This window comes from Theropithecus gelada, chromosome 9 (genome assembly GCF_003255815.1).
Source record: "Theropithecus gelada isolate Dixy chromosome 9, Tgel_1.0, whole genome shotgun sequence".
Classification (NCBI taxonomy): Eukaryota; Metazoa; Chordata; class Mammalia; order Primates; family Cercopithecidae; genus Theropithecus; species Theropithecus gelada.
This window is the reverse complement of record NC_037677.1, coordinates 126,655,024-126,682,525: the sequence shown is the minus strand read 5'-3', so window position 1 is coordinate 126,682,525 and position 27,502 is coordinate 126,655,024. Positions and strand designations below refer to the sequence as shown.

The 27,502-nt window shown below is 44.3% G+C and overlaps 1 protein-coding gene across 4 annotated transcripts in view; it reads right to left on the bottom strand.

Annotated features, from left to right (window-relative positions):
* GLRX3 (glutaredoxin 3) overlaps positions 1-25,557 on the bottom strand; it is a 44,469-nt gene extending 18,912 nt beyond the window's left edge. For all 4 annotated transcript variants that reach the window (XR_003121182.1, XM_025397184.1, XM_025397183.1 and 1 more), the window contains exons 1-4: positions 25,426-25,557; positions 16,346-16,454; positions 1,980-2,054; positions 1,060-1,261 (exon numbers count right to left, since the gene is read on the bottom strand). Coding sequence is in view for 3 of the 4 variants with exons in the window: in XM_025397184.1 (XP_025252969.1) it covers positions 1,060-1,261; positions 1,980-2,054; positions 16,346-16,454; positions 25,426-25,517 (478 nt within the window). In the remaining variant the exon portion in view is untranslated. The remainder of the gene's footprint in view (positions 1-1,059; positions 1,262-1,979; positions 2,055-16,345; positions 16,455-25,425) is intronic.
* Between the last annotated feature and the right edge of the window lie 1,945 nt (positions 25,558-27,502).

The window sequence follows — 27,502 nt, the reverse complement described above, 5'->3', positions numbered from 1 at the left end:
AGCATCATCAAATGGCATTAAATGCTCAATTATGCAGCATACTAATGTTGTACTAGGCACAGTAAAAAGAAAATAACATAAACCCAGTACCAGAGGGGTCAAATAACTCTAAAACTTACTTAAGGACAAAATTATAAGCATCCATGTGTACAGAAAATAAGAGTGACTACAGGCCAAGATTTCGGAATCTTTCCATTACTAGCAGCTATAAACTGGAAACGACAGCAATGCGAGAAGAGAATCATTAGACAGTGATGACGCAGGGGAGGCAAAAGCACACAGGGTGGACGCAAAAACACTAAAATATTCCACAAATTTTTTAATTGCTGAATCTGAACTAGGTGAAAAACAGGAGGCTGCCAAGAAAGAAAAAATAACTGCTAACAGCAAAAGCAGCTAAACAGGCAAAAAAGACAGCAATACAGCAGTTGGAACCTAATCCTAACTCTGCTTACCAGGTGATCTTGGGCAAGTCACCTCTATCTTTGAGTCTGAGGACTTAAGTATAAAACAAAAATCTGAATTCGATGAGTTCCGAGACTCCTTTTGGTTCCAACATTCTGAGTCCATAATGCAAACTAATTCTTTTCTTTTTTCTGAGACGGAGTCTCACTCTGTCGCCGAGGCTGGAGTGCAGTGGCATGATCTCGGCTCACTGCAAGCTCCGCCCCCCGGGTTCACGTCATTCTCCTGCCTCAGCCTCCCGTGTAGCTGGGACTACAGGCGCCCGCCACCATGCCCGGCTAAATTTTTTTTTGTATTTTTAGTAGAGATGGGGTTTCACCATGTTAGCTGGGATGGTCTCGATCTCCTGACCTTGTGATCCGCCTGTCTCAGCCTCCCAAAGTGCTGGGATTACAGGTGTGAGCCACCACGCCCGGCCTGCAAACTAATTCTTCTATAGTGTCACTGGGAGTTATAACCTTTCTGATTTTAAAGGTATGTGAACACAAGTATAAGATGTATAGTATAGCTTGGAAAGAGGATGCCCATCTCAACCATACCCTGTTCTGGGAAAGTACCCATTTTGTTTATATTATCTTAAAGGCAGCTTCTTACCACAGCGTGGTTCTTGAGGAGTTCCTTTCATAAACAGCATGCAGGGGGCAGCATGAGTCAATTTCTTCAAGCGAAGGTTGAGATCTTCTTTAAGATGTTCATTAGCGCTGGGTGGGAAGGAGCCACTAGATGCATGTCGCTGAACTTTTTTGGTCAACTCTGGGGCATGTGCACCATCTAATCGGTCAATTTTCTGAGAATTCTAAAGTTTAAAAAGTTATTTAGAATACATGCAGCATTCCATAATAATGACATTGTTCTAGCAAATTTTTAAAGGGGACAACAGTATTACTGGAGATGTAAAAAAAGAAACCCTCATTGCCAACTGCCTGCACTGCATCTCAATTTTAGAAATACATAATAATTTTTTTCTTTTCTTGGAAACACACAGAGAAAACACTGCAACATCTCAAAGTCAAATCAGGTCAGTCTAATATAATACAAAAAAGACGGCCCCCACACTGGCTGGGATGAATCTATTATTAAGTATAAATGAGGCATTTGGGGAACTATGATGACACCCATGGGTGCCCAGCACAGTTGTGCACCTGCTTCCTAAGACTCATTCATCAAACCAGAACCAGTCAGAGGTTCCATTATGTCCAGGCACATGCTCTGAACAACCAATTTAACCAACTCAGGGAACACTGGGGTTCCACAGCCACATATCTGAATTTTGATCAAGAAGCTCTTGATTCTGGCTGCTGGCCCTACACAGTCCATGTAAGATGTTGGCAAGCAGCTGGCATGGTCTTCTTTTTCAGCATGGGTGCAAAAATGAGACTATCAGAAGAAAGGTGGAGGGCCAGAAACAGCCAAACACCTAATATTCGGGGATTAGGGAGAGGGTAAAGAAACAAAATAGGTAGCCCCATGGCACCCTACAAATGGATAATCTCTTGTACCACCTGTATCCTTACCTTAAAAAACAGAAAAGTGGGAACAGAGCTAATTTCATATTTTTCAGATACTTCAGGAACACCTTCAGCTTCCAACTTTAAAATAAAAGAATTCAAACTTGATTATTACAAGGTCCTTTTTCTCTATTTGATATGTAAATCAGTTTCACATGCAATATTCCTTCAAGTAGTTGGCATTTTTAAAGAGTATGGTACAAAAGTTTATGACACATTTACATTTAAATGAGACTCACTGGGCTGGCATGTCATCCACTGAGTTTGCAGTGTCAAAACAGGTTCAGAGGTTTTTATTTTGTTGCACATTTCAAAAGATGCCTGGAGGCTGTGAATAAAATTTTTGGTGCACTAGTGACCTAGTAAATTTTCAATCATATGCAGCTACTACTATATTGAAATCCATAAATCACTGACCCCAGTTATGTCATGATTACAGTGCTTATTTTCTGCCCACAGCAATTCTTGCTGTTTGCTCTATTGACTAATTTCAAGAGGCAGTACATCATGACTGACAGTTGCAGCCTTCTGCAAATTATGAAGCAAAAAGGACTATTTTTTCAATAAACTATTGATGTCTGATAAATTTTGCTTTTAACTCCTGCAAGGCTGCTGGACACTAGGCAGATAACTTGCTAGCTTACTTGCTTCCAGTCTATTTACAATGTAAATGCCTTTTAAATAAGATGACTGCATTGTTTGATAATTTCCTTGAGGCCCCTCAACAAGAGAGGATGTGATATCTGATGCATGAATTTAAAACATATTTAGTAACAGAATTTCTAAATAATTATAGCACAATTACTGTAAGCTATTTATGTAGGTCTTTATAAATGATATACTTTGAGAAATACCAAGATATATCCTTCCCTCATAGGACTGTCAATTTAATATAAACTTTTTGAAACCAATAAAAATCTGTATTCACATTATACCTGTAGGAAATAAAATTTATTGATAAATTATATTGTTAAAAGTTTTTAAAATATATACACTGTATTTTTCCAAGAGTGAAAGATTTCCACTGGGCTTGAAATACTATTTTTATTTAAAGCCTTACCCAATCAGGTTATATCTACCCAAATAAAGTTTGCAGATAAAGTGGGAAGCAAAGTCATATGTATTTGGTTTTTATCCTCTATCTCCTACATTCTTGGGTGCTCTTTTACTACCTTAATTTTTAATATTTTAGAAAACCCTTGTGCAACAATATTTTTAATTGTTTCCATTTTTAAAATGTACTTATATGAAAATTCCATAAAATCAACAATGTCTAATAATCTGAAAAAAGAACAAAAAGATAAGGCATTCTGAGACAGCGATTTAGTACAGACTCTCAAAAGTTTTAAAGACGTTTGTGCTATTTTCTTTTACACAACAGCACACTCAGATCAAAGATGACCAGAAAAGTTGACGAGTAGGGCATGCCTACATTACCATCCTCCAGCTCATTATTTTCGGTCTTTCAACTAACATCTATGGAGTGCCCACTACGCGCTGGGCATTGTGCAAGGATCAGAAAACGGCCCTTCCCTTAGTACAACTGAATTCTAATCAAAAAGTAATACAAATCTAAAAACAGGGCAATACTAAGTAGAAATAAGGTAATGTGATCTTAAACCACAACAAAACAGGTAGCACCCTGACTCATAAAAACAAATTCCAATCTTCTTTTAAAATCTGATTTCTTAGCCAGGCATGATGGCGGGTGCCTGTAATCCCAGCTACTTGGGATGCTGAGGCAGGAGAATCACTTGAACCCAGGAGGCAGAGGTTGCAGTCAGCCCAGATCGCACTATTGCACTCCAGCCGGGGCGACTAAGCAAAAAACTGTCTCAAAAAAAAAAAAAAAATCTGATTTCTTCTTATATTCTTACATTCCTGCTGGTTTCCAGTGGAGTAACAATTATTCTGAGAAGTAAACGACCTCTTACAATTCCTGCTGAAGGCTGAGAACTACCACAACTGCCTCCACTCAATCAGCTCCCAAAAGAAGAGATCTTCATAACACAGAGGCAATGGTAACAGACAAATCTTCAGAAGAAGGCAACAGGAATATCATTTAAGGCAAAAGAGTTCTCCAGAACATCAAGGGCATCTGACTGAAGTCCTAAAACCGTTGCAGCACTAAAATTCATTACAAATACTTTGTTGGATTTAACGTAACAGTTTTAACAATGAAAACAGAAAATAAATATATAAACATTTTTAAAGGATCTGCATTCAGAAGAGCTCAAAGATGACCAGAAATAGCTATCGTTCATGGGCGACCTACTCTGTGCCATAAACTATGAGAAGGCCTTAACATAAAACAACCTAGCCTACAGACAATTTTGAAAGGTGCAAAATTTTAGCATGTTATCATCTCAAGTTAATAAGTGGTTAAAGAGGAGGTGCGATGGTTGATTTAAGGTTTCAACTTGAATGGGTTAAGAGATACCCAGACAGCTGTTAAAACATTACTGCTGAGCATGGCTGTGAGGCTGTTTCGGGAAGAGACTGGCATTTGAATCAGTAGACTGAGTAAGGAAGATCCATTCTCACGCAATATGGTGGGGGGGAGGGGCACCATCCAGTAAGTTGAAGGCCTAAAAAGAACTAGGAAAAAAAAATGCAGAGGAAAAGCAAAAAAGCAAATCCAGTCTTTCTCCCTCTTTCTCTCTCTCCCTCCCTCTCCTCCGCACACTCCCATCCCCCACCCCTCCTGCCCCATTCCTCCCTCCTGGAGCTGAGATATCCATTTTCTCCTGTCTTTGGACATCAGAGCTCTAGGTTCTCCAATCGTTAGACTGCAGGACTTGCATCACCGGCCCCCCAGGTTCTCAGGCCTTCAGACTTGGACTGAGCCACGCCACCAGCTTCCCTAGTTCTCCAGAGAGTGGAGGGCAGATGGCAAGACTTCTCAGCCTCCTAAATCCCCTCACATCTATCTGTACCTATCCTATTTAGTTAGTTCTGTTTCTCTAGAGAACCCTAATTAACACAGGAGGTAACTTGGGTAACTTGCCCAAAGATACCCGGCTAATAAATGGCAGAGCTGAGAAACAAATCCAAGTTTGTTTGACTATAAAACCTGTGCTTTTTTCACTATACCATGGTTAATTTTTTCTACTACTACAATCAAAAAGAAAGATTACATGTCAAAGTAGGATTTATACACTTCAGGACCAACCAAACATGAACATTTCCAAAACAGAATCTAGGCAAAATGCCTCAAGTGGGAACCACTTGCTTACTATACCAAGAATCTAAACCTTGGGACCAGTCCCACCTGATATGTGTCTATGGAGAAGGAAAGAAAGCGCAAGGGAAGCATCAGGTAAATCCAGAGATGGGGAATCCTCTCTCTATTCTACTTTTATGGAGCAGTGGTCATCAGAGGCCACTGTGATAGTAACAGCAAATAGCTACAATTTATTCTGGGCCAGATACTATTCTAAGTGTGCTTCATGTATAGACTCATTTAATCCTCACAATAACAGGTACTGTCTTTAACATCCATTTTACAGAAGAAACTGGAACTTAAAGAGGTTCAATAACTTGACCTAGATCACTGCCATGGTTTGAATGTATATGTCCCTCCTAAATTCGTATGCTGGAAATTAACATCCAAGGTGATAGCAATTAAGAGGGGACCTTTGGGAGGTGATTAGGCCAAGAGGGCTCTGCCCTCAGGGATGGGAACAGTGCCACTATAAAAGGGTTTGAGGCTGGCTAGTCCGTTTTTGCCCTTATTCTCCTGCTGCCAAGTGAGGACACGGCAACAAGGTGCCATTTTGGGAACAGAGAGCAAGCCCCTGCCAGACACTGAATCTGCTGGTGCTTTGATCTTGGATTTCCCAGCCTCTAGAACTGTGAACAATAAATCTGTTGCTTAAAAATTACTCAGTCTAAGGTATTCTATTACAGTAGCACAAATGGACTAGGACAATTACAAACCGTTGAGTGATGGAGGCAGTGTGTCTCTGGAGCCAAGCGCCTCCCTACACCACGTTCCACTTCATGGCTGCTGCCCTTTCTTCATTCCACAGACCCTTCAGTAACCTTCAGTAACAGTGACCACAACCACCTTCCTGCAACACCTTCCACTTGGCTCTCCATGTTTCTTTCCTCTGCCCTCCCGAACTGCTCAGACTCTGTCCATTTCTGTCATCTCTGGCAGCCTCTGAACACCAGCATGTGCCAGCCTTGGTTCTGAGTCCTCTTCTATGCCTATCCACACTCACTGTCCTGGAGTGGGCTCATCCGATCCTATGGGTCTAAATGACGCTGCTATTATAACCCCCAAGTTCTTCCCAGCCCAGGCCTCTCCCCTCACCTCCAGACTATACACTCAACATCTGCACTCAGAGCTCTATCAAACACCTCTCACTAAACCTGTTCCTCCCCCAAGGCATCTCTATCTCACAAAATCCATCCAGTTCCTCAAATCAAAAAGGAGACAACCTTGATTAATCCATTTCTCTCACTCTCACATCTACTCCATCAACAGGTTTTCTGGGCTCCCCTCCAAAATAGAATCCCACTCAGACCATGACATCATTTCGTCTCTCACCTGGCCTAGCAGCCTGCTAACTGGGGTACCTGCTTCTATTCTGCACCCTTCCCCCTTCAAACCATTCTCCACCCAGCAGCCAGAGTAACTGACTTATGACAGGAATGGAACTGTGTCATTGCTACTGCACTTGGAATAAGACCTGAATGTTATCATTCCCCACAAGGTCACTGACCCCTGCCACTGCCTGCCACTCCAACCTCATGTCACATTCTCCCCTCCCTCACCGCTCTCCAGCCCCACTAGCCTTCTGCTTTGACACTCTGCACTTCGGTTAAAAGCTCTTCCTAGCTCTCCCAAGGGCTGGCTCCTTTTCATTCTCCTGATGGCCCTGCTGGCACAGTAGCTCACACCTGTAATCCCAGTATTTTGGGAGGCCAAGGTGGGAGGAATGCTTGAGTTCAGAAGTTTGAGGCTGCAGTGAGCTATGATCACGCCACTGCACCCTGGCCTGGGTGACAGAGTGAGACCTTGTCTCTTAATAAAAAAAGAACTCTCTTCCTTAGATACACCTTCCAGTCCAATCTAAATAAAGTATCCCACCTATCCCAGTTTCCATTTTTCATAGCCTATTTCTTTCTTTTGCAGAACTTATTACTACCTAAAATTACCTTGATAACATATATGTCTACTGTCTGTTGTCTGTGACCCTTAGTGTTATGTTTTGTATCCTCAGTGCCTAGACTACTGTGTGGCATTTAGCGTTTGATAAATAAATTTTGATAGAATAGTAAACAAAGGGGGTCAGTATACCTAAGCCAAGAATGGGGATGGCCACTTGCCAATGATGGCACTGAGCCGCAAGACTAAAGAGAGAACACTTAAACCTGCTATTCAGGAACATTTGGTTAAACCTCCAAAAGAGGCTTCCTTCTACTCTGTGATGTGTGATATTAAAAAAAAAAAAAAAAAAAAGAATTTCAAAATCAAAATCTTTGTCAAACAGCCAAATATAAATCTCACAATAGAAATTTAAATTAACAGTTTTGATAGCTTAGGCGGAGATCGCTTCCAATATGGCCAAATAGGAAGAGCTCCAATCTGTAGCTCCCAGCAAGACTGACGCAGAAGACGGGTGATTTCTGCATTTCCAACTGAGGTACCAGGTTCATCTCATTGGGACTGCTTGGACAGTGGGTGCAGCCCACGGAGGGCGAGCCAAAGCAGGACGGGGCATCACCTGACCCGGGAAGTACAAGGGGTTGGGGGATTTCCCTTTCCTAGTCAAGGGAAGCTGTGAGTGACTGCACCTGAAGGAATGGTACACTTCTGCCTAAATACTGCACCTTTCCCACGGTCTTCGCAACTGGCAGACTAGGAGATTCCCTCTGGTGCCTGGCTTAGTAGGTCCCACACCCATGGAGCCCTGCTCGCTGCTAGACAGCAGTCTGAGACCGACCTGGGACACTGAAGCTTGGCTGGGGGAGGGGCGTCCGCCATTGCCGAGGCTTGAATAGGCAGTTGTATACTTACAGTGTAAACAAAGTGGCAGGGAAGCTCGAACTGGGTGCAGCCCACCACAGCTCAGCAAGGCCTACTGCCTCTCTAGATTCCACCCCTGGGGGCAGGACATATCTGAACAAAAGGCAGCAGACAGCTTCTACAGACTTAAACATCCCTGCCTGACAGCTCTGAAGAGTGCAGGTGGTTCTCCCATCATGGCGTTCGAGATCCAATAACAGACAAGTGGGTCCCTGACCCCCGTATAGCCCCACTGGGAGACACCTCCTAGTAGGGGCCGACAGATACCTCATACAGACGAGTGCCCCTCTGGGATGAAGCTCCCAGAGGAAGGGTCAGGCAGCTATATTTGCTGTTCTGCAGCCTCCACTGGTGATACCCAGGCAAACAGGGTCTGGAGTGGAACTCCAGCAAACTCCAACAGACCTGCAGCTGAGGGGCCTGTTAGAAGGAACACTAACAAACAGAAAGGAATAGTATCAACATCAACAAAAAGGACATCCACACCAAAACTCCATCTGTAGGTCACCAACTTCAAAGACCAAAGGTAGATAAAACCACAAAGATGGGGAGACATCAGAACAGAAAGGCTGAAAATTCCAAAAACCAGGAATGCCTCTTCTCCTCCAAAGGAACACAACTCCTTGTCAGCAAGGGAACAAAACTTGACAGAGAATGAGTTCAACGAGTTGACAGACGTAGGATTCAGAAGGTCGGTAATAATAAACTTCTCCTAGCTAAAGGAGCATGTTCTAATCCATCACAAGGAAGCTAAAAACCTTGAAAAAATGTTAGACAAATGGCTAACTAGAATAGTCAGTGTAGAGAAGAGCTTAAATGACCTGATGGAGCTGAAAACCACAGTACAAGAACTGCGTGAAGCATACACAAGCTTCATACTAGCCGATTCGATCAAGCGGAAGAAAGGATATCAGTGATTGAAGATCAAATTAATGAAATAAAGTGAGAAGACAAGATTAGAGGAAAAAAGAGTGAAAAGAAATGAACAAAGCCTCCAAGAAATATGGCACTATGTGAAAAAACCAAATCTACGTTTGATTGGTGTACCTGAAAGTGGCAGGGAGAATGGAACCAAGTTAGAAAACACTCCTCAGGGTATTATCCAAGAGAACTTACCCAACCTAGCAAGGCAGGTCAACATTCAAATTCAGGAAATACAGGGAACACCACAAAGATACTCCTGGAGAAGAGCAACCCCAAGACACATAATTATCAGATTCACCAAGGTTGAAATTAAGGAAAAAATGTTAAGGGCAGCCAGGGAGAAAGGTTGGGTTACCCACAAAGGGAAGCCCATCAGACTAACAGTGGATCTATCCGCAGAAATCCTACAAGCCAAAAGTGAGTGGGGGCCGATATTCAACATTCTTAAAGAATTTTCAACCCAGAATTTCATATCCAGGCAAACTAAGCTTCATAAGTGAAGGGGAAATAAAATCATTTAAAGACAAGCAAATGCTGAGAGATTTTGTCACCACCAGGCCTGCCTTACAAAAGCTCCTGAAGGAAGTACTAAACATGGAAAGGAACAACCCGTACCAGCCACTGCAAAAACAGGCCAAATGGTAAAAGACCATTGACACTATGAAGAAACTGCATTAATGAACAGGCAAAATTACCAGCTAGCATCATAATGACAGAATCAAATTCACACATACAGGCTGGGCATGGTGGCTCATACCTGTAATCCCAGCACTTTTGGGAGGCCAAGGCAGGTGGATAATTTGAGGTCAGGAGTTCGAGACCAGACTGGCCAACATGCTGAAACCCTGTCTCTACTAAAAATACAAAAATTAGCTGGGCATGGTGGTGGGTGCCTGTAATCCCAGCTACCCAGGAGGCTGAGGCAGAAGAACCTCTTGAACCTAGAAGGCGGAGGTTGCAGTGAGCCAAGATCGCATCACTGCACTCCAGCCTGGGCAACAGTGAGACTCCAACTCAAAAAAAAAAAAAAAAAAAAAAAAATTCACACATAACAAAATTACTTAAATGTAAGTGGGCTAAATGCCCCAATTAAAAGACTAAAAGACACAGCCTGGCAAATTGGACAAAGAGTCAAGACCCATCAGTGTGCTGTATTCAGGAGACCCATCTCACATGCAAAGACAAACACAGGCTCAAAATAAAGGGATGGAGGAAGACCTACCAAGCAAATGGAAAGCAAAAAAAGCAGAGACTGCAATCCTGGTCTCTGATAAAACAGACTTTAAACCAACAATAACAAACTGGATAAAGAAAATGTGGCACATATATATACACCATGGAATACTATGCAGCCCTAAAAAAGGATGAGTTCATGTCCTTTACAGGGACATGGATGAAGCTGGAAACCATCATTTTCAGCAAACAATCACAAGGACAGAAAATCAAACACCGCATGTTCTCACTCATAAGTGGGAGCTGAACAATGAGAACACATGGACACAGGGAGGGGAACGTCACACACCAGGGCCCTGCTGGAGGTGGGGAGCTGAGGGAGGGATAGCATTAAGAGAAATACCTAATGTAAATGATGAGTTGATGGGTGCAGCAAACCAACATGGCACATGTATACCTATGTAACAAACCTGCATGTTGTGCACCTGTACCCTAGAACTTAAAGTATAATAATAATTTTTAAAAAAAAGTTTTGATAACTTCTTTAAAGACTTTCACCAAACTTAGCCCAGAAACAGCTAATAAAACCATGTTAATTGTGGGTTTTTTAAATTACCATGATAGCACAGATAAAAACCTACAGTCTTTTTAAGATTTAACAATTCTACCAGAATTATCTGAGAAGCATTTTTAGAGTTCCTTCCTGTAGAATGAAATCCAACATATGCTCTCTTAAGATGCCAAATAAATTGGCCAACATTCTCTTACACTGAAAATTTTTAATTCCACTAGTTAGCGTGCACCTGGTTATACAGTTAGTTGGTATCCTTCAGAAGATTGCCCAACACTATCTGTTTACACAAAATAATTATACACTCAGATATTAAACATAAACTACACTTACATTTATGATTGTACAGACCTTTAGAAATTCAACAATGCAATCTGTATCTTTAAGACAGTCGCACTTTCAAAATAAGAATAAACTTTGAAGATTCCTGTTTTTTAAGAAGCAAAAATACATTTAAATACATAACTCCTCCATAACCTTGATCGTATATTTTAAATTACAGTCAACATAAAACGCAAGTACAGCAGCTACTATACAAACAAAATTAATGTCAAATAAAATACAATAGTATAAAATCTCACCAACCAGCCAGGTGGTAAGTCTGACTTTGAGAATGTTTGCGCTGAAGCACATGATATGGTAAAATGAGTATACCACAGCCTAGCAGGATGAGAGTACTAAGCTGGAAGTGGGATCAGGAAGGCTTGCATGGAAAGCAGGAGCCACCCAAACAAAGGAAAGTCATTTTTTTCTTTTTTTTTGAGACGGAGTCTTGCTCTGTTGCCCAGGCTGGAATACAGTGGTGTGGTCTCAGCTCACTGCAACCTCTGCCTCCCGGGTTCAAGCGATTCTCCTGCCTCAGCCTCCCGAGTAGCTGGGAATAGAGGCACGTGCCACCACACCTGGCTGGGGTTTTTTTTGTATTTTTAGTAGACACGGGGTTTCACCATGTTAGCCAGGATGGTCCCAATCTCCTGACCTCATGATCCGCCCGCCTCAGCCTCCCAAAGTGCTGGGATTAAAGGCATGAGCCACCATGCCCAGCCCTATTATTATTATTATTTTTTTTTACTAATGAAAACCTGGTAAGGTAAAGGTCCCCATCTCAAGTATCTCACATCTAGTCAAGGAGGCAATGAAAAGAGGAATTGAATGACAATACAGACAAAAACATAGGGCATTTCCTGATCCAAGCAACCCATGGCACAGACTAAGTTCAGAGACAAACAAAAAGCTACAGGAAAAAATAGCTAAACTTTCATACAAAATAGCTGATTTGGATCTCAAATACAACCAGCAGCAGGCACCCAACAAAGCCTTGTGCTATTCTTCCTCTCTCCCATCCCCTCTGCCAGATACCATATTTTGGAAGATTCTATCAAACAATTAATTAAATGACAAAGGTGTACTCCTATTTTAGGTAAAGACACAAACAAGGATCAGTATGAGAGAAGGTACTGACAATGTAATTTGAAATTAAAAGGCATTAAGATATTTTAAGTATTTCATTTTATTCTCAATAAACGTAAGGTTTCTCTAAGACCTTTCTGTTCTGTTTTGAGACGAAGTCTCGCTCTGTCGCACAGGCTGGAGTGCAGCAGCGCGATCTCCGGTCACTGCAAGCTCCGCCTGCTGGGTGGAAGCGATTCTCCTGCCTCGGCCTCCTGAGTAGCTGGGACGACAGGCGTACGCCACCACACCTGGCTAAATTTTGTATTTTTAGTAGAGACAGGGTTTCACCATGTTACTCAAGCTGGTCTTGAACTCCTTTTAGTGATAGAAATACCACATCATCTCTTCCGTGCCACTGGAGGTGTGACAGCCTCAGGATGGAGCCCAGAAGAGCCCACTATACATGTCAGTGACTCAGATAAATGGAACACCACCCATTATAAAGACAGCACCCAAAAGGAGTACAGATGCACTTTTAATTTTTTTTTTTAAGAGACAAGGTCTCACTCTGTCACCCAAGCTGGAGTGTAGTGGCACAATCAGAGCTCACTGCAGCCTCTCCCACCCCAGCCTCCCAAGTAGCTGGGGCAACAGGTGTACACAGTTAGTTTTTTAAATTTTTATTCTGCAGAGATGAAGTCTCGCTATGTTGTCCAGGCTGGTCTCAAACTCATGTCCTTGAACAATCCTCCCACTCACGCCTCCCAAAGAAGCCTCCCAAAGTGCCGGGATTACACGTGTGAACCACTGTGCCCCACCCCAAATACACTTTACAACCATATCATCAATATAGAGAATGAGGGATTCAGACGCAATAAATATGAAAACCTTGTCCTTCAGCATTCAATTCCAATGAGCACAAACTAACTACTCTGACCAAAAATGGGTGACTAACTCTTCTAACTCTATTTTACCAGCTCCTACAAAATAAGAAATTATTGATAGTCACAAAAGTTTACAACCTGTTTAAAAATATCTAGTTTATGATCACTTATTTAAATGATTTTATAAATCCCAGTCACAAAAAAGAACTGATCCCTTTACTTTACAAGCCAAAAATGCCAAATTATTTTATCATTTAAAAAAAAAAAAAGACTGAAGGGCAAAGTGGCTCACATCTGTACTCCGAGCACTTTGGGAGGCCAAGGTAGGCAGTCTGCTTGAGTCCATGAGTTCAAGACCAGCCTAAGCAACAAGCAAAATACAAAAATTAGCTGGGCAGGGTGGTGCACACCTGCAGTACCAGCTATTTGGGAGGCTAAGGTGGGGAAATTGCTTGAGCCTGGAAGGTAGAGGCTGCAGTGAGCCAAGATCACACCACTGAACTACAGCCTGGGTAATAACGGTGAGACCTTGTCTCCAAAAAAAAGACTAAGAAATCAAATAGACACAAGATAAAGTAGAAGAACATTAGTTCATACTCTAGAACTTTCCAAAAACTCTCATTAACAAAAAGAAAGCAGTTTTAAAATGAACTACATTCCTTTTTTTTCAGACACGGTCTCACCCTATGTCACCCAGTGGTGTGACTGCCTTGAGACCTCCTGGGCTCAAGGAATCCTCTGCCTTATCCTCCCGAGTAACTGGGACTACAGGTGCACACCAACATGCACAGCTAACTTTTTTAGTTTTTCTTGTGTAGAGATGGTTTTGCTATGTGCATCAGGCTGGTTTTGAACTCCTGGCCTCAAGCAATCCTCCCACCTCAGCCTCAAGAGGTGTTGGCATTACAGGTGTGAGCCACGGCGCCCAGCCTGCATGCCTCTCTTACTGGGAAAGACCAATGATATCTCATTCTACTTCTCTTTTACTTACTACTGTTCAGCAAGTACCTTTTAATTAGCTACCTTATAAATGCCATGCAAATTACCTTTGGCCCTAATGATGGCTAATGAAAGAAAACTATGTTATAGAGTGAATTTCCAGAAAGTGATGACTCCTGGAAGAATGACCAATCTTACGCTGTCATCATCCTCATGAGTGGCAGGTGCAGTCAGGCTCAGGTATCCCCCACAACCCAAAATCGCTGAGGGCTCCTCCAACTTTTGGCTCACAGAGATACTTAAGCACTTGAACAACTTAAAATCTCACTGCCAAGTCTGGTACCAATGTGAGAAGTAATTCTATAGTCACTTTAAATAAATCATTCAGTTAGCAGCTAAGAACAATGTGTTACCTAAACCAGAAACATGATACACATAAAAGCAGACTTAGAACAATTACCATCATCTCGATTAATCTTATGATTGAAATGTTTAATCATTCATTTCACTTGTAATCATTATCTTTTATCACTGACCAAACATGCAGTTTTAATGCCCTCCTTCTATTATTTATATTGGACATTTTAGGGTTACACTCTAAAGTTACATTATACATTTCATTGGAATTTTAAATAAGCCCTTAAATTTTAAAAACCTAATCACTATATTCACATCTGCCCTATTTGCATAAAGAAACACTAGAAGGATTCATACAAAATTAATACAAGCAGTTACTTATGTGGTGGGACACAAGGGTGACAACGGAGGAATGGGGTGAGCCTTCTCAATGGACACCTTTCTATACTGTTCAGTATTTTGAGCCATCTAAGTACAATACCTATTCAAAGCAAACTTATTTCTACAGAAGCTGCCTGAAAATTTTATCACCTACTACACGAATGAATTATCCTGTCAGAATTCTGTTTTCAGTTTACATAAAAAGAGACATAAGACCAATACAGTTGATGTTATTTTTAACCCCATATATGAGTATACTGGATAACATGTACTCTGAACTCACAGATTCTTGTTTTAAAAAATAAGACTTTGGTTTTTCTTTTTTTTTTTTAAATCTTAAGGATTCAGGCTTTGGAATACAAGGTGCACCTCCCCTCCTGATAATTCATTTCTAAGACTTTCAACACATATTTTGGCCCTGTTGCCTAAACCAGTACTAAGTCCTAAATAGTATTTTCAATGTGCTAAACCAATTGAGTTAATCCACAGTCACAACTATGGCTTTCCTAGTACTTATCCACTCAAGAGAGAAGCAGGAATGGAGGAGCACACAAACCAGAGTGAAAAACAAAAGAGGCAAGGAAGAGACTGACTGGCTTCCCTCTTCCTCCGCATTCTGAACAGGTTAGAAAGACTTTCACCTTCTCCCATAGGTCTGTCTGCCTTCATCTAAACCAAGATAGCAACTTCCTGTTCCCTGGTCCCTAGCAGCATTTACATACCCTTTCCTGAACTATTTTCCACAGCACACCTAGCTTTTCAATGACATAATTTGTGTTACTATTTTAAATGTCTTAAAACCACAGTTACCCACAGGGAACTAACTCGTCTGCCTGTGCTCTCCAAAACTCCAGCCCACAGCCACCTTGATGTTTGATAGTCATGCCCCACACTCGAGGATGATCGAGGAAAAGTGTACATTTGGCCGGGCGTGGTGGCTCACGCCTGTAATCATAGTACTTTGGGAGGCCGAGGCAGGCAGATCACGAGGTCAGGAGACCGAGACCATCCTGGCTAAGATGGTGAAACCCCGTCCACCAAAAATCCAAAAGATTAGCTGGGCGTGGTGGTGGGTGCCTGCAATCCCAGCTACTCAGGAGGCTGAGGCAGGAGAATCACTTAAACCAGGGAGGCAGAGGATGCGGTAAGCCGAGATCGCACCACTGCACCCCAGCCTGGGCGACAGAGCAAGACTCGTCTCAAAAAAAAAAAAAAAAAAAAAGAAAAGAAAAATTATTTTAAGATTTTTAAGAATAATGTGCAAAAATAACAGATCCCACATCAATCACAGATATTTGGAATTCCACACCACTCCATCTTTATATTAGTTAATAAAATCTGATCTTTTATTTTATTTATGTATTTTTCAGAGACAGTACCTCGCTCTGTCACCCAGGCTAGAGTGCAGTGGCGCAATCTCGCTCACTGCAACCTCTGCCTCCCAGGTTCAAAAGGGTCTCCTGCCTTAGCCTCCCACACAGCTGGGATTACAGGCACCATCCCCCCACCACGCCCAGCTAATTTTTGTATTTTAGTAGAGACAGGGTTTCACTATGTTGGCTGGGCTGGTCTTAAACTCCTGAACTCAGATGATATGCCCGCCTCAGCCTCCTAAAGTGCTGGGATTACAGGCGTGAGCTACCATGCCCAGCCCTAATCTAACCCATAAATCAGAATTAAATTCATAAAAGACATGACATTGAAATATAAATACCTTCACAAATGAAACTTGAGGGTGTTCTTTAGCTAACTCTGCCATAACTTCATTCATCTGTGCACACTGTGGAGCCCATGGTGCCCAGAAATGGACCACAAGGAGGGATCTGTAAATCAATTAAATGCATTGATTTAAAATTATAACAATTTTGGAAATAAACAAATACTGATATAGATTAAATTACCAAAAAGAAAAAAAAACTTTAAAAGAACTGCCTGAAGTTTTTCATATTGCTAGAATTTTGTTGTATACAACACCGGAATGTAAAAGCACTCTGCAAAGTCTTGAGACTTTCAGATAAATTTTCAAGTCAATGGTATTTTGAGTCAAGCCCATTTGAAGTAGATCTGAATATTCATCCACATCAATTAAAAGTCATGTAAATCACTGTTGTTGGGAGTGTAAATCAGTTCAACCATTGTGGAAGACAGTGTAGCAACTCCTCAAGGATCTAGAACCAGAAATACCATCTGACCCAGCAATCCCATTACTGGGTATATACCCTAAAGATTATAAATCATTCTACTATAAAGACACATGCACACATGTTTATTGCAGCACTATTTACAATATCAAAGACTTGGAACCAACCCAAATGCCCATCAATGATAGACTGGATAAAGAAAATGTGGCACATATATACTATGGAATACTATGCAGTCATAAAAAGGAATGAGTTCATGTCCTTTGCAGGGACATGGATGAAGCTGGAAGCCACCATTCTCAGCAAACTAACACAGGAATAGAAAAACAAATGCTGCATGTTCTCACTCATAAGTGAGAGGTGAACAATGAGACCATATGGATACAGGGAGGGGAATATCACACACCGGGGCCTGTCAGGGAGTAGGGGCCAAGGGGAGGGAAAGCATTAGGACAAACACCTAATGTATACAGGGTTTAAAACCTAAATGATGGGTTGACAGGTGCAGCAAACCACCATGGAACATGTATACCTATGTAAGAGACCTGCATGTTCTGCACATGTATCCCAGAACTTAAACAAAACTAAAAAAAAAGCCAGGTAAATCAACTATATTTTTAGACCCCTGGGCAAAGTGGAAACTGAATTTCCGTATTAATGGCACAATGTTTGTGAAAAATGGTTGTAGACACATTATTACTAGTAATATCATTATTTACTTTTTAAATGTGGTATAGTGATGAAGAGACATAACCGTGGCCATAGAAACAATAGTAAGTGTTGAAAATGAAGGCATGCCAGTGGAAAACGAGGAAAAGAATAGAACTGCTTTTCACAAAGACATTCTTTTATACTTTTTAATATTATGCTACAAAAGATTTTTCCAGGCCTGGCACAGTGGCTCACACCTGTAATCCCAGCACTTTGGGAGGCCGAGGCAGGCAGATCACTTGAGGTCAGCAGTTCAAGCCCAGCCTGGCTAACATGGTGAAACCCCATCTCTACTAAAAATACAAAAAATTAGCCAGGTGTGTTGATGCATGCCTGTAATCCCAGCTACTCAGAAGGCTGAGGCAGAAGAACTGTTTGAACCCGGGAGGCAAGAGGTTGCAGTGAGCTGAGATCACACCACTGCACTGCAGCCTGGGCAGCAGAGCAAGACTTTGTCTCAAAAAAAAAAAAAAAAAAAAAGAGATTTTTATAGGCCAGGCAAGGTGGCTCACACCTGTAATCAGCATTTTGGGAGGCTAAGGTGGAAGGATCACTTGAGCCCAGGGGGTCGAGGTTGCAATGAGCTATGATCGTACCACTACACTCCACTGTGGGCAACGGCTGAGTAAGACCCATTAAAAAAATAATAATAATAAATTTCTAAACATTTATAGTATGAACACACAGAATAGATTAATAACTCAGTATCTACTTTAGTTAGCTTTCATACAAAATTATCTTGGCAAAGATATCTATGGTCATATCCAACTGAAAAATCCTTCAGTTTTATGGAATTCTGTTCAAATATAATACCACCTCCCAAAAAAAAACTGAAAAATCACGAACAGAAATATGTTCCATGGCAAAAAGAAACAAGGACAGCTAACCTATGGGTAAAGAAAGGAATAACAAACTATAAAAACCGATCAAATAACACCAGTGAGAAGAGAATAAGCCTACAATAAAGTGTCAGGAAAGCAGAAGCAAAGAGCAGCATGAGGATTTCGAAGGTAGAAAGGACAGGATTTGCTGACAGATGAGGCGGTCTACAGCTGACTCCAAGTTCTGGCTTAGAGACTGACGGCTAGTGGCGAAACTATGCCTCAAATCATAGTGCAGAAGCTGCCAACCTGAGGAAAGGAAGTTTAATGGGCTGTTAGTATGATGTCTAGACCTCAGGGAAGAAGTCTGCACTTGATATACAGATTTGGGAATCAAGAAAGGAACAGTGCCAGCACCAAACTGCAAAGGGATACAGAGGGACACAGAAGAGACCCGAGGTCAGCGCCTCAGAGGGCTTAGCAACATTCAGTTACGACAGATGGAGGAGAAGGAATTCATGTAGTGAAGCAGAGAAGCGATCCTAGGCGGTACTGGAAGACTAAAAGGTCTCAAAGAAGTCAACAGAAGAGTGTCAAGAGGGAGTGACAATCATCCAATGCAGTGGGAAAGGGCAACTAACAGAGTAACTTCAATAGAATAGCAGAAGCACAGGTCAGACTGCAGTCCACTGAGGACTGAAGTGAAGATGAGGAAGGAGAGATATACTCTAAGAGATCTGTACAGGCAGAGGGAAAGACAAAATCAAGGAATGGGCTTTTTTAATACAAGAAAATCTTCATATGTTTACTTTACCAGGGATAGTGCAAATGGAGAGGGAAAGGCTGTAGACACAAGATAGCTGAGGATGCAAGGACTCAGAAGAGGCAGGAGAGGGGAAATCCAGAGCAGAGAAGAGCTTACCTTGCAGAAGAAGGAGGCAGTCTCCTCTGAGTCAGGAGCCAAGGAATTAAGAATGGGTAAGGCTACAAATAAATGTTAAGTGTTGGGATAGGTAGGAGTGGAAGGAGGGCTCGGGGAGATACTACCTGAAGTCCTGTTTTCTCTCAGGTGGGAAGCAAGGTCATTTGTCGAAACGTAGGAAAATAGAGAGCAGAGACCACTGGTAGGACTGAGGAAGGGAGAGTGTCCACAGGCACACAAAAGGAAAGCAGGATGCTCCAAATAAAGACCCACCTAAGGCAGGGAAGGACACATTCTAGAAGCCCCCAATCACTGGCTGTTAATTTGCATCCAGCACAACTCAGCAACTTCAATGGTTGAGTAGGTGGCGCCTCAGGTCCAAGGCAAAGACTGTGCTGTTTCAATCAAGCCCTGTTTCATTTTCCTCCTGTGCATTCAGCTAGATTACATTTTTCAGTCTTTTCCTTGCAGTTGTCTGGGGCCCTGGAACTGAATTCTGGCCCCTAAAACTAGAACACAGGCCTGATCCCTCAAAACCCTCCCTCAGGGCCGGGCGCGGTGGCTCAAGCCTGTAATCCCAGCACTTTGGGAGGCCGAGACGGGCGGATCACGAGGTCAGGAGATCGAGACCATCCTGGCTAACACGGTGAAACCCCGTGTCTACTAAAAAAAATACAAAAAACTAGCCGGGCGAGGTGGCGGGCACCTGTAGTCCCAGCTACTCGGGAGGCTGAGGCAGGAGAATGGCGTAAACCCAGGAGGCGGAGCTTGCAGTGAGCTGAGATCCGGCCACTGCACTCCAGCCTGGGCCACAGAGCGAGACTCCGTCTCAAAAAAAAAAAAAAAAAAAAAACCCTCCCTCAGAAGCCTCTGCCCACCATAGCCTCCAGCAATGAAGAGGATCCAGGGAGGCTCCATTGCCTAAGGATGGTGAGAACAAAACAGAGGTTCAGAGGCCTCAAGCAAGAATGCTCATGGCAGCCCTATACATATTAGCTCAAAACTGGAAATTAGCCAGATGCCCGCCAATGGTGGAAAGTGATAGACATTCACACAACGGAATGTAACTTAGCAGTAAAAAGGACCCAACTACAAACACAGGCAATGACATGGATGAAGCTCAAAAATATGTGAGCAAAAGATGCCACAGACATTCCACTCACACAAAGTCCAAGAGCAGGGAAAACTCATCTACGGTGACAGTAAGAAATCAGTCGTTTGGGTAAAGGGGATAGAAAACTTCCTGGGTTCTACATTCTTCCTGTGAATGGTGGTTATTGGTATGTATACAATTGTGAAAATTCATCACATCTGATGATTAAGATCTGTGCATTTTGTTACTGTAACACTTCAACTTCTTTATAAAGCTGGGATACCATTTTTCACCAAATTGACCAAAAAAAAATTTTTTTTTCTCTTTTTTTGAGACAGGGTCTTACTTTACTGCCTAGAGTGCAAGGCAAGTGTAGCCTCGACTTCCTGGGCTCAGGTGATCCTCCCACCTCCGCCTCCCAGACTACAGCCATATTTTGTTCTTTGTAAAGTCGGGGTTTCGCCAATGCCCAGGCTGGCCTCAAACTCCTGAGCTCAAATAATCAATCCACCTGCATTCACCTCTCAAAGCACTGGGATTACAGGCATGAGCCACCATGCCCAGCCAACAAAAAGACTGTTTAAATCAAAATATTCAATGATAAAAAGGACGACGAGAAGTACTTTCATGTCCTAATGGTAAAAATTAAATTGGGACCTTTCAGAAATTTCTCACACATGAGTATCAATCCTAAGGAGTAATTAAGAGAAAAAGATTTGGCCGGGCGCGGTGGCTCAAGCCTGTAATCCCAGCACTTTGGGAGGCCGAGACGGGCGGATCACGAGGTCAGGAGATCGAGACCATCCTGGCTAACACGGTGAAACCCCGTCTCTACTAAAAAATACAAAAAAAACCTAGCCGGGCGAGATGGCGAGCGCCTGTAGTCCCAGCTACTCGGGAGGCTGAGGCAGGAGAATGGCGTAAACCCAGGAGGCGGAGCTTGCAGTGAGCTGAGATCCGGCCACTGCACTCCAGCCTGGGCGACAGAGCGAGACTCCGTCTCAAAAAAAAAAAAGAGAGAGAAAAAGATTTTCTGTATGTGGATATTTTCCCACTATTTTATGTAGCAAATCAGAAAAATCTGATGCTCAATAATAGTTTTTAAATGGTCATAAGAAAATATTATAAAGCCATTACAAATCAAATTTTCAAAGAACTTTCAATGCCACAGTAATACTAATATAACTACATTTTTCAAAAATTAAAGTAGGTTACCAAACTTTATAACAGTATGAGCCCAAATAAGTAAAAAAGAAAAAAAGAGAGTATGCTATAGAAACAGAATTCATTTCAGTTTCATTATTACTAACATGGCTTTGAAGAGTAATTTAACTTCCACATCTGTAAAATAGCAATAACCAACACTCTGGGATGTTGAGAAGATGAAACAAAAATATAAAACATTTGAAAACATTAAAACATGACATTGTTAGTTGAAATTATCCACAATATTCTCCTATTTAATGCTTAACTTCCATTTCTCAATTAAGCACATAATGTCCAATATTATAAGGACATACTATATCTGAAACAAATATAAACGTTATCCCCTTTTGGATTATATGTTACAGTATTCTTTCCACCTTAAAGGATAGCCCCATATGCCTGGTGCACTGTTGGAGAAAAACATCAGACAAAAACCACATTCAAATCCTGACTAATGTAATTTTAGACAATGTAATAAACGTCAGCTCTTCATCAGCAAATAGCTGTTTTTCAATTATTATAGTATTCTGCTACTACATTCATCTGCAGATAATACCAGCTACTGCTTATTAAACATATCATATACTAAACCTGCTTACTCTGCCAATGGATATTAATAACCCCATTGTACAGACCAGCTGAGATTTCAGCAACTTATGTAAATATCTGATTCAATTACTTAAAAGAAAAAAATTTCAATTCATGTCAAATTTTAAAATTGGAGAAGCAATGATTTGGAAAGTAGATTTAAAATTATTACATCAACACAAGTACTAAAATTCGGGCACTTTTTGTTTGTTTTTTGAGACAGGGTCTCACTCTGTCACCCAGGCTGGAGTATAGTGGCAGGATCACAGCTCACCGCAGCCTGGAACTCCTGGGCTCAAACAATCCTCCCACCTCAGCCTCCTGAGTAGCTGGGGACTACAGGTATGCATCACCATGCCTGGCTACTTTTTTTATTTTTTGTAGAGATGGGTTCTCACTATGTTGTCCAAGCTAGTCTCAAACTCCTGGCCTCAAGTCATCCTTCCAAAGTGCTGGGATTGCTAGTGTGAGCCACCACAATATTCTTAAATGTCTCCATCTTCACCAAAAAAGCTGCAGAAATTTGCTCCTTCCCCAGATGCCACACATCGTTTCTCGTGTGTCCGTTTAAAATAGTCACTAAGGAAAGTGTACATTGTTTCCTGGGTCATTTCAAGTACAGACCAGTGGCAAGGATACATCCAAATGGTATTCACATTTAAACTTTTATCCATTTTGGCCGGGCGCGGTGGCTCATGCCTGCAACGCGAGGTCAGGAGTTCAAGACCAGCCTGGCCAACATGGTGAAACTCATCTCTACTAAAAATGCAAAAAGTAGCCAGGCGTGGTGGTGGGTACCGGTAATCCCAGCTACTTGGAAGGCTGAGGCATGAGAATCGTTTGAACCCATGAGGCGGAGGTTGCAGTGAGCCAAGATTGTGCCACTGCACTCCACTCCAGCCTGGGCAACAGAGAGAGACTGTCTCAAAAAAAAAACAAAAAAAAAACAAAAAAAAAACTTTTATCCATTTTCATCGTTTAAGGACTTTTTAAAACATGAAGCATTTAAAACAAACATAAAACACATAGACAAAAGAGTCTTTTCAGGTGATGGTAAATTCAAAACGTTTACTTAGGGCAGGTCCACACAAGACCACCCGCTCATTTCAAGAGGTCACTTCTGGTGACTCCCGTGATTGTGCTCTGTACTGGATGAGTCAGAGTCCAGCTTCCATCAGTGAGTAAATGTCACATGTCCCCCCCGACAACCCCTGCTTTTTTTCCTTAACAATTTCCCAGGTAAACCTGAAATGCCTAAAGAGCTGTGTTATTTCATCACCCCCATAAAGCATTTCTAACCATTAGTCAGTAACTCTCACCCCTCCCCCTTTCCAAAGGCAACACCCCATCTCACCTGCACTCTCCATTGCAAAATCAGAGTACTACTTGCCTCTAATTCAAATTCAGTCAGCAAAATTTCACTCCATTTAGATCAACAGTGCTGGTCACGGGGGCTCAAGCCTGTAATCCCAATACTTTACAAGGCCGAGGCAGGTGAATCACTTGAGCTCAGGAGTTCCAGAGACCAGCCTGGGCAACATGAAGAAACCCTGTCTCTACGAAAAATACACAAATTAGCCCAGCGTGGTGGACCGCACGTGTAGTCCCAGCTACTCAGGAGGCTGTGGTGGGAGGATCGCCTGAACCCAGGAGGTAGAGGCTGCAGTGAGCCGAGATCACGCCACTGCACTCAGCCTGGGCAACAGAGCAACAGCCTGTTTTGAAAACAAAACAAAACAAAATTTGGATCAATAAGCATTTTTGGCCAGATGTGGTAGCTCACACCTGTAATCCCAACCCTTTGGTAGGCTGAGGAGGATAGATTGCTTGAGTCCAGAAGGTCGAGACAAGGCTCGACAACGCGGAGAGACCTCGTCCCTACAAAAAAATATAAAAATTAGCCGGGCGTGGTGGTGAGCACCTGTGGTCCCAACTACTCGAGAGGCTAAGATGCGAGGATGAGGTGGGTGGATCACTTGAGCCTGGGAGGCGGAGGCTGCAGGGAGCCGTGATCACTCCCCTACACTGCAGCCTAGGTGACTGAGCCAGACCCTGTCTCAAAAACAAAACAAAACAAAGTATATTTTGCCTGTGAATTCCATGAACCACTCTGCTTCCTACCTAAGGGCCAACATCTACTGAGTGTTTCCTGCATACTAGGCATTGTATTAATTGTATTTTACATACGTCATCTCATTTAACCCTCACAACAACCCTGAGGTACTAATAGGTGCTGATCTATTTCATCGTTGGGAAACTGAGGCTTGGGTATGAAATGTGCCCAGGGGTTACACGGCTAGTGAGTGGCTGCGGTGGGACTGGATCCCAGGCAATCCGACAAAAGAGCTCCCGTAGCAACCGCTATTAATACAACTAAGAGAACAACTCAGTCCTTGGAGTAGTCTACAATGTGAGGTGGTATTACCACGGAGAGTCCACGTGCAGACCTTTCCCCGCAAACACGCACGCCAGTGAGCATTTACTCGTAAGCATGCTTGCAGTTCAGAGCTGCCAGTCCACCCAGAAAACGTTTTCTGTGCATTCCTATGGATCTCCTTTTGTCTTCCCGGGATGGAAGACTTGACACCGGCGCCAAATCTGAACAGACTCTCTCACTACACCAGTTCATGGAACAGGAAATCTCTGTCTCCGGCAACAGGTTCGGTCTGAAGACTGAGGCTACCTGCTGACCAACAAACTTTAAAGGCTGACTTCAAAAGGCAGCCAGGCCTAGCTAATGCAGCGGGGCCTTCCCCAGCCGCTCTTCCTGCGACAGGGGCGTTCCTGAAGGGAGGCTGAAGAGGAATGGGCCGACGACCGGTCTGCAGCTCCCTCCCGGCGGGCACAGGAAAGGTGGAGCCCGCAGCCATGGGTCCCCGCTCCGTGGCGCGGTGGGCCGGGGTCTCGGCACCGCCCCGTCCCCCGCCCCGCCGCTGCGGCAAGGCTGAGTCACCGCCTCCGTCCCGCTGCGGGGCCGCCCAGGCCAGAGGACGGGAAGGTCGCGTCCCCCGGGCTTGGACAGCCGTCGGGGTCGGAGCGAGGGCCGGGGCCGGGGCTGCGAGAAAAGCCTCGAGCCCTGCTCGCTGTTCCGGGGCAGGGAGCCCGCGGTTCGGGCCAGTCAGCGCCGGAGGCTCGGGGGAATCCACGGGTGGCGCCGGGCCCGGTCCCCCGAGGCCGAAGCGAGCCGGGCGCCAAGGAGCCGGGCTGGGCCACCCGCCGCCCCACACCGGCCCGGTCTCGCGGCCACTCCCGGCCCGGTCTCGCGGCCTCTCCCGCCGGCTCCTCACTCCTGCCACTCGCCGCCTCGCTTACTTGGCTTTGAGGCGCAGCAGCTCCTCAAACTGCCCGGCTGAGCCGACCTCCTCCAGCGCCGCTACAGCTGCCTCAGCCGCCCCCGCCGCCATGCTGCCGCCGCCAGACAGAAGCAATCGCGTGCCGGCGGCCGGATGTAGGCGGGGCCGCGGAGAGCTTAGCGGCTGCGCGAGGGAAAGCCCCGCCCCTGCCTGCGCTGACGCTGCAGAGCCTGAGAAATCCCAGAAAGGGCCTCGGCAGCGGGCGCTGAATCCCGCTGGGTGGCTTTGGATCCCGCTGGGTGGCTCTGGATCCCGCTGAGGGGCTCTGACCCTGCCAGGTCTGGGCACTCCGCTGCGGGCCTCCTGGCTTCCGGAGTTCATGGCTGTCATGGTTCCTGGCTGTCAGGGCTGTCGGGGCTCCCTGGCTGTAGTGGCTCCTGGCTGTAGGCGCTCCTGGCCCTATAAGGGCTTCTGGCTATAGTGGCTTCTGGCCGTCCAGGCCCCTGGCTGTAGGGGTTCCTGGCTGTAATGGCTCCTGGCTGTCGGGACCCCTGGATGTCGGGGTTCCTGGCTGTAGGCGCTCCTGGCTATAGTGGCTTCTGGCTGTCGGGACCCCTGGATGTCGGGGTTCCTGGCTGTAGGGGCTCCTGGGTGTTAGAGTTCCTGGCTTTCTGGCTATAGTAGGGGCCCCTGGGTGTCAGGGTTCCTTGCTGTCAGGGCTCCTAGTGGTAGAGGCTTCTGGCTGTTGGGTTCCTGGCTGTCGGGTTCCTGGCTGTCGGGGTGACTGGGTGTCGGGGCTCCTGGTGTTAGGGTTTCTGGCTATAGTAGGGGCTCCTGGGTGTCAGGGTTCCTTGCTGTCAGGACTCCTGGTGGTAGAGGCTTCTGGCTGTTGGGGTTCCTGGGTGTCGGGGCTCCTGGCTGTCAGGGTTCCTGGCTGTCAGGGCACTTGACTCCTTAGGCTCCTGGCTTTTGGGGCTCCAGACCTTCCTTGCACTTCCTGTGTCTCCTGGGTCTGCAATAGTGAGAAGGGGCCGGTGGAGGAGTGGGGGTGAGACGTGAGTGAAAGTGAAATCAGATGTGTACATTTAGGAAGCTGAAATTATCAAAAATGAAATTGCATAAAGGTGAGGAAGAACTGGGAGGTTTGGGAACAGAAGTGGTAGATCTTGAACTTCAACACAGACCCGGTGCTTCCAACTCAGTCCTGAATTCAGACCTGAACCTGGAGCCCACAGCATGTCCCTCCTCCCCTGGCCTCCGCGCCTGCCACCACTCATTGCAGCCCCACCGAGCCATCACCCATTGTAACCTCAGAACAATGGATTCTGCTGGGTGGGTCCACTGGGTTGGGGGCATGGGTCCAAGATCCCTGCATTCCTCCTCCCTGGCCTCCTCAAGTGGTCCCTGGCTTGTCTTTCTCCCTAGGGAATCCCCCTGATGTGGGCTCTCCATGTGGCGTACTCTGTATCCCCATGCTTCCCACACACTTTCTGGCCTGAGTAATCTCCACTCCCCCAGTGACATCAACCTCCAGGGAAACCTCAACAGCCAGCCCAGAACCCTCCCCTGCACCCCAGAGCCCAGCATCCATTAACTTTGAGGAGGGGCCATCTTTTATTGGATATCCCCAAACCACACTGGGCCTTCCCTCCAAAGTGCCTCTCCTCTTGGTTCCCATCTCAGGGAACACCATCGCTCCTACCCAGACACTGGGACTCCCTCTGACTGGTCCCCCTGCTGTCCCTGGGCTTTGAGGCCAAGCCCCCACAGAGCCTTCCCTACTAGCCAGGTGTTCCCAGGCCCCCTGTGCTTGCTTCTACCATGGCCTGTCTCATGTTCTAGAACTGTGTTTGTCCCCTCCATTGGCCTGTGTTCTCAAAGGGCAAGAGCTGGTCTGTGTCTCAGTGCCTGGATCAGAGTCAGACACATAGGAGGCACTCAGTCTGTGCTAACAGCTGCCAGAGGACTGGGCTCACTGGATTGCAAAGACTTCGTATGAGAAAAGTAGCATATCATTCATACTTTTTATATTGATTACATGTTGAAATGAGGATATTTGGATATATTGGGTTTTCTGAAATATATTATTTAAATTG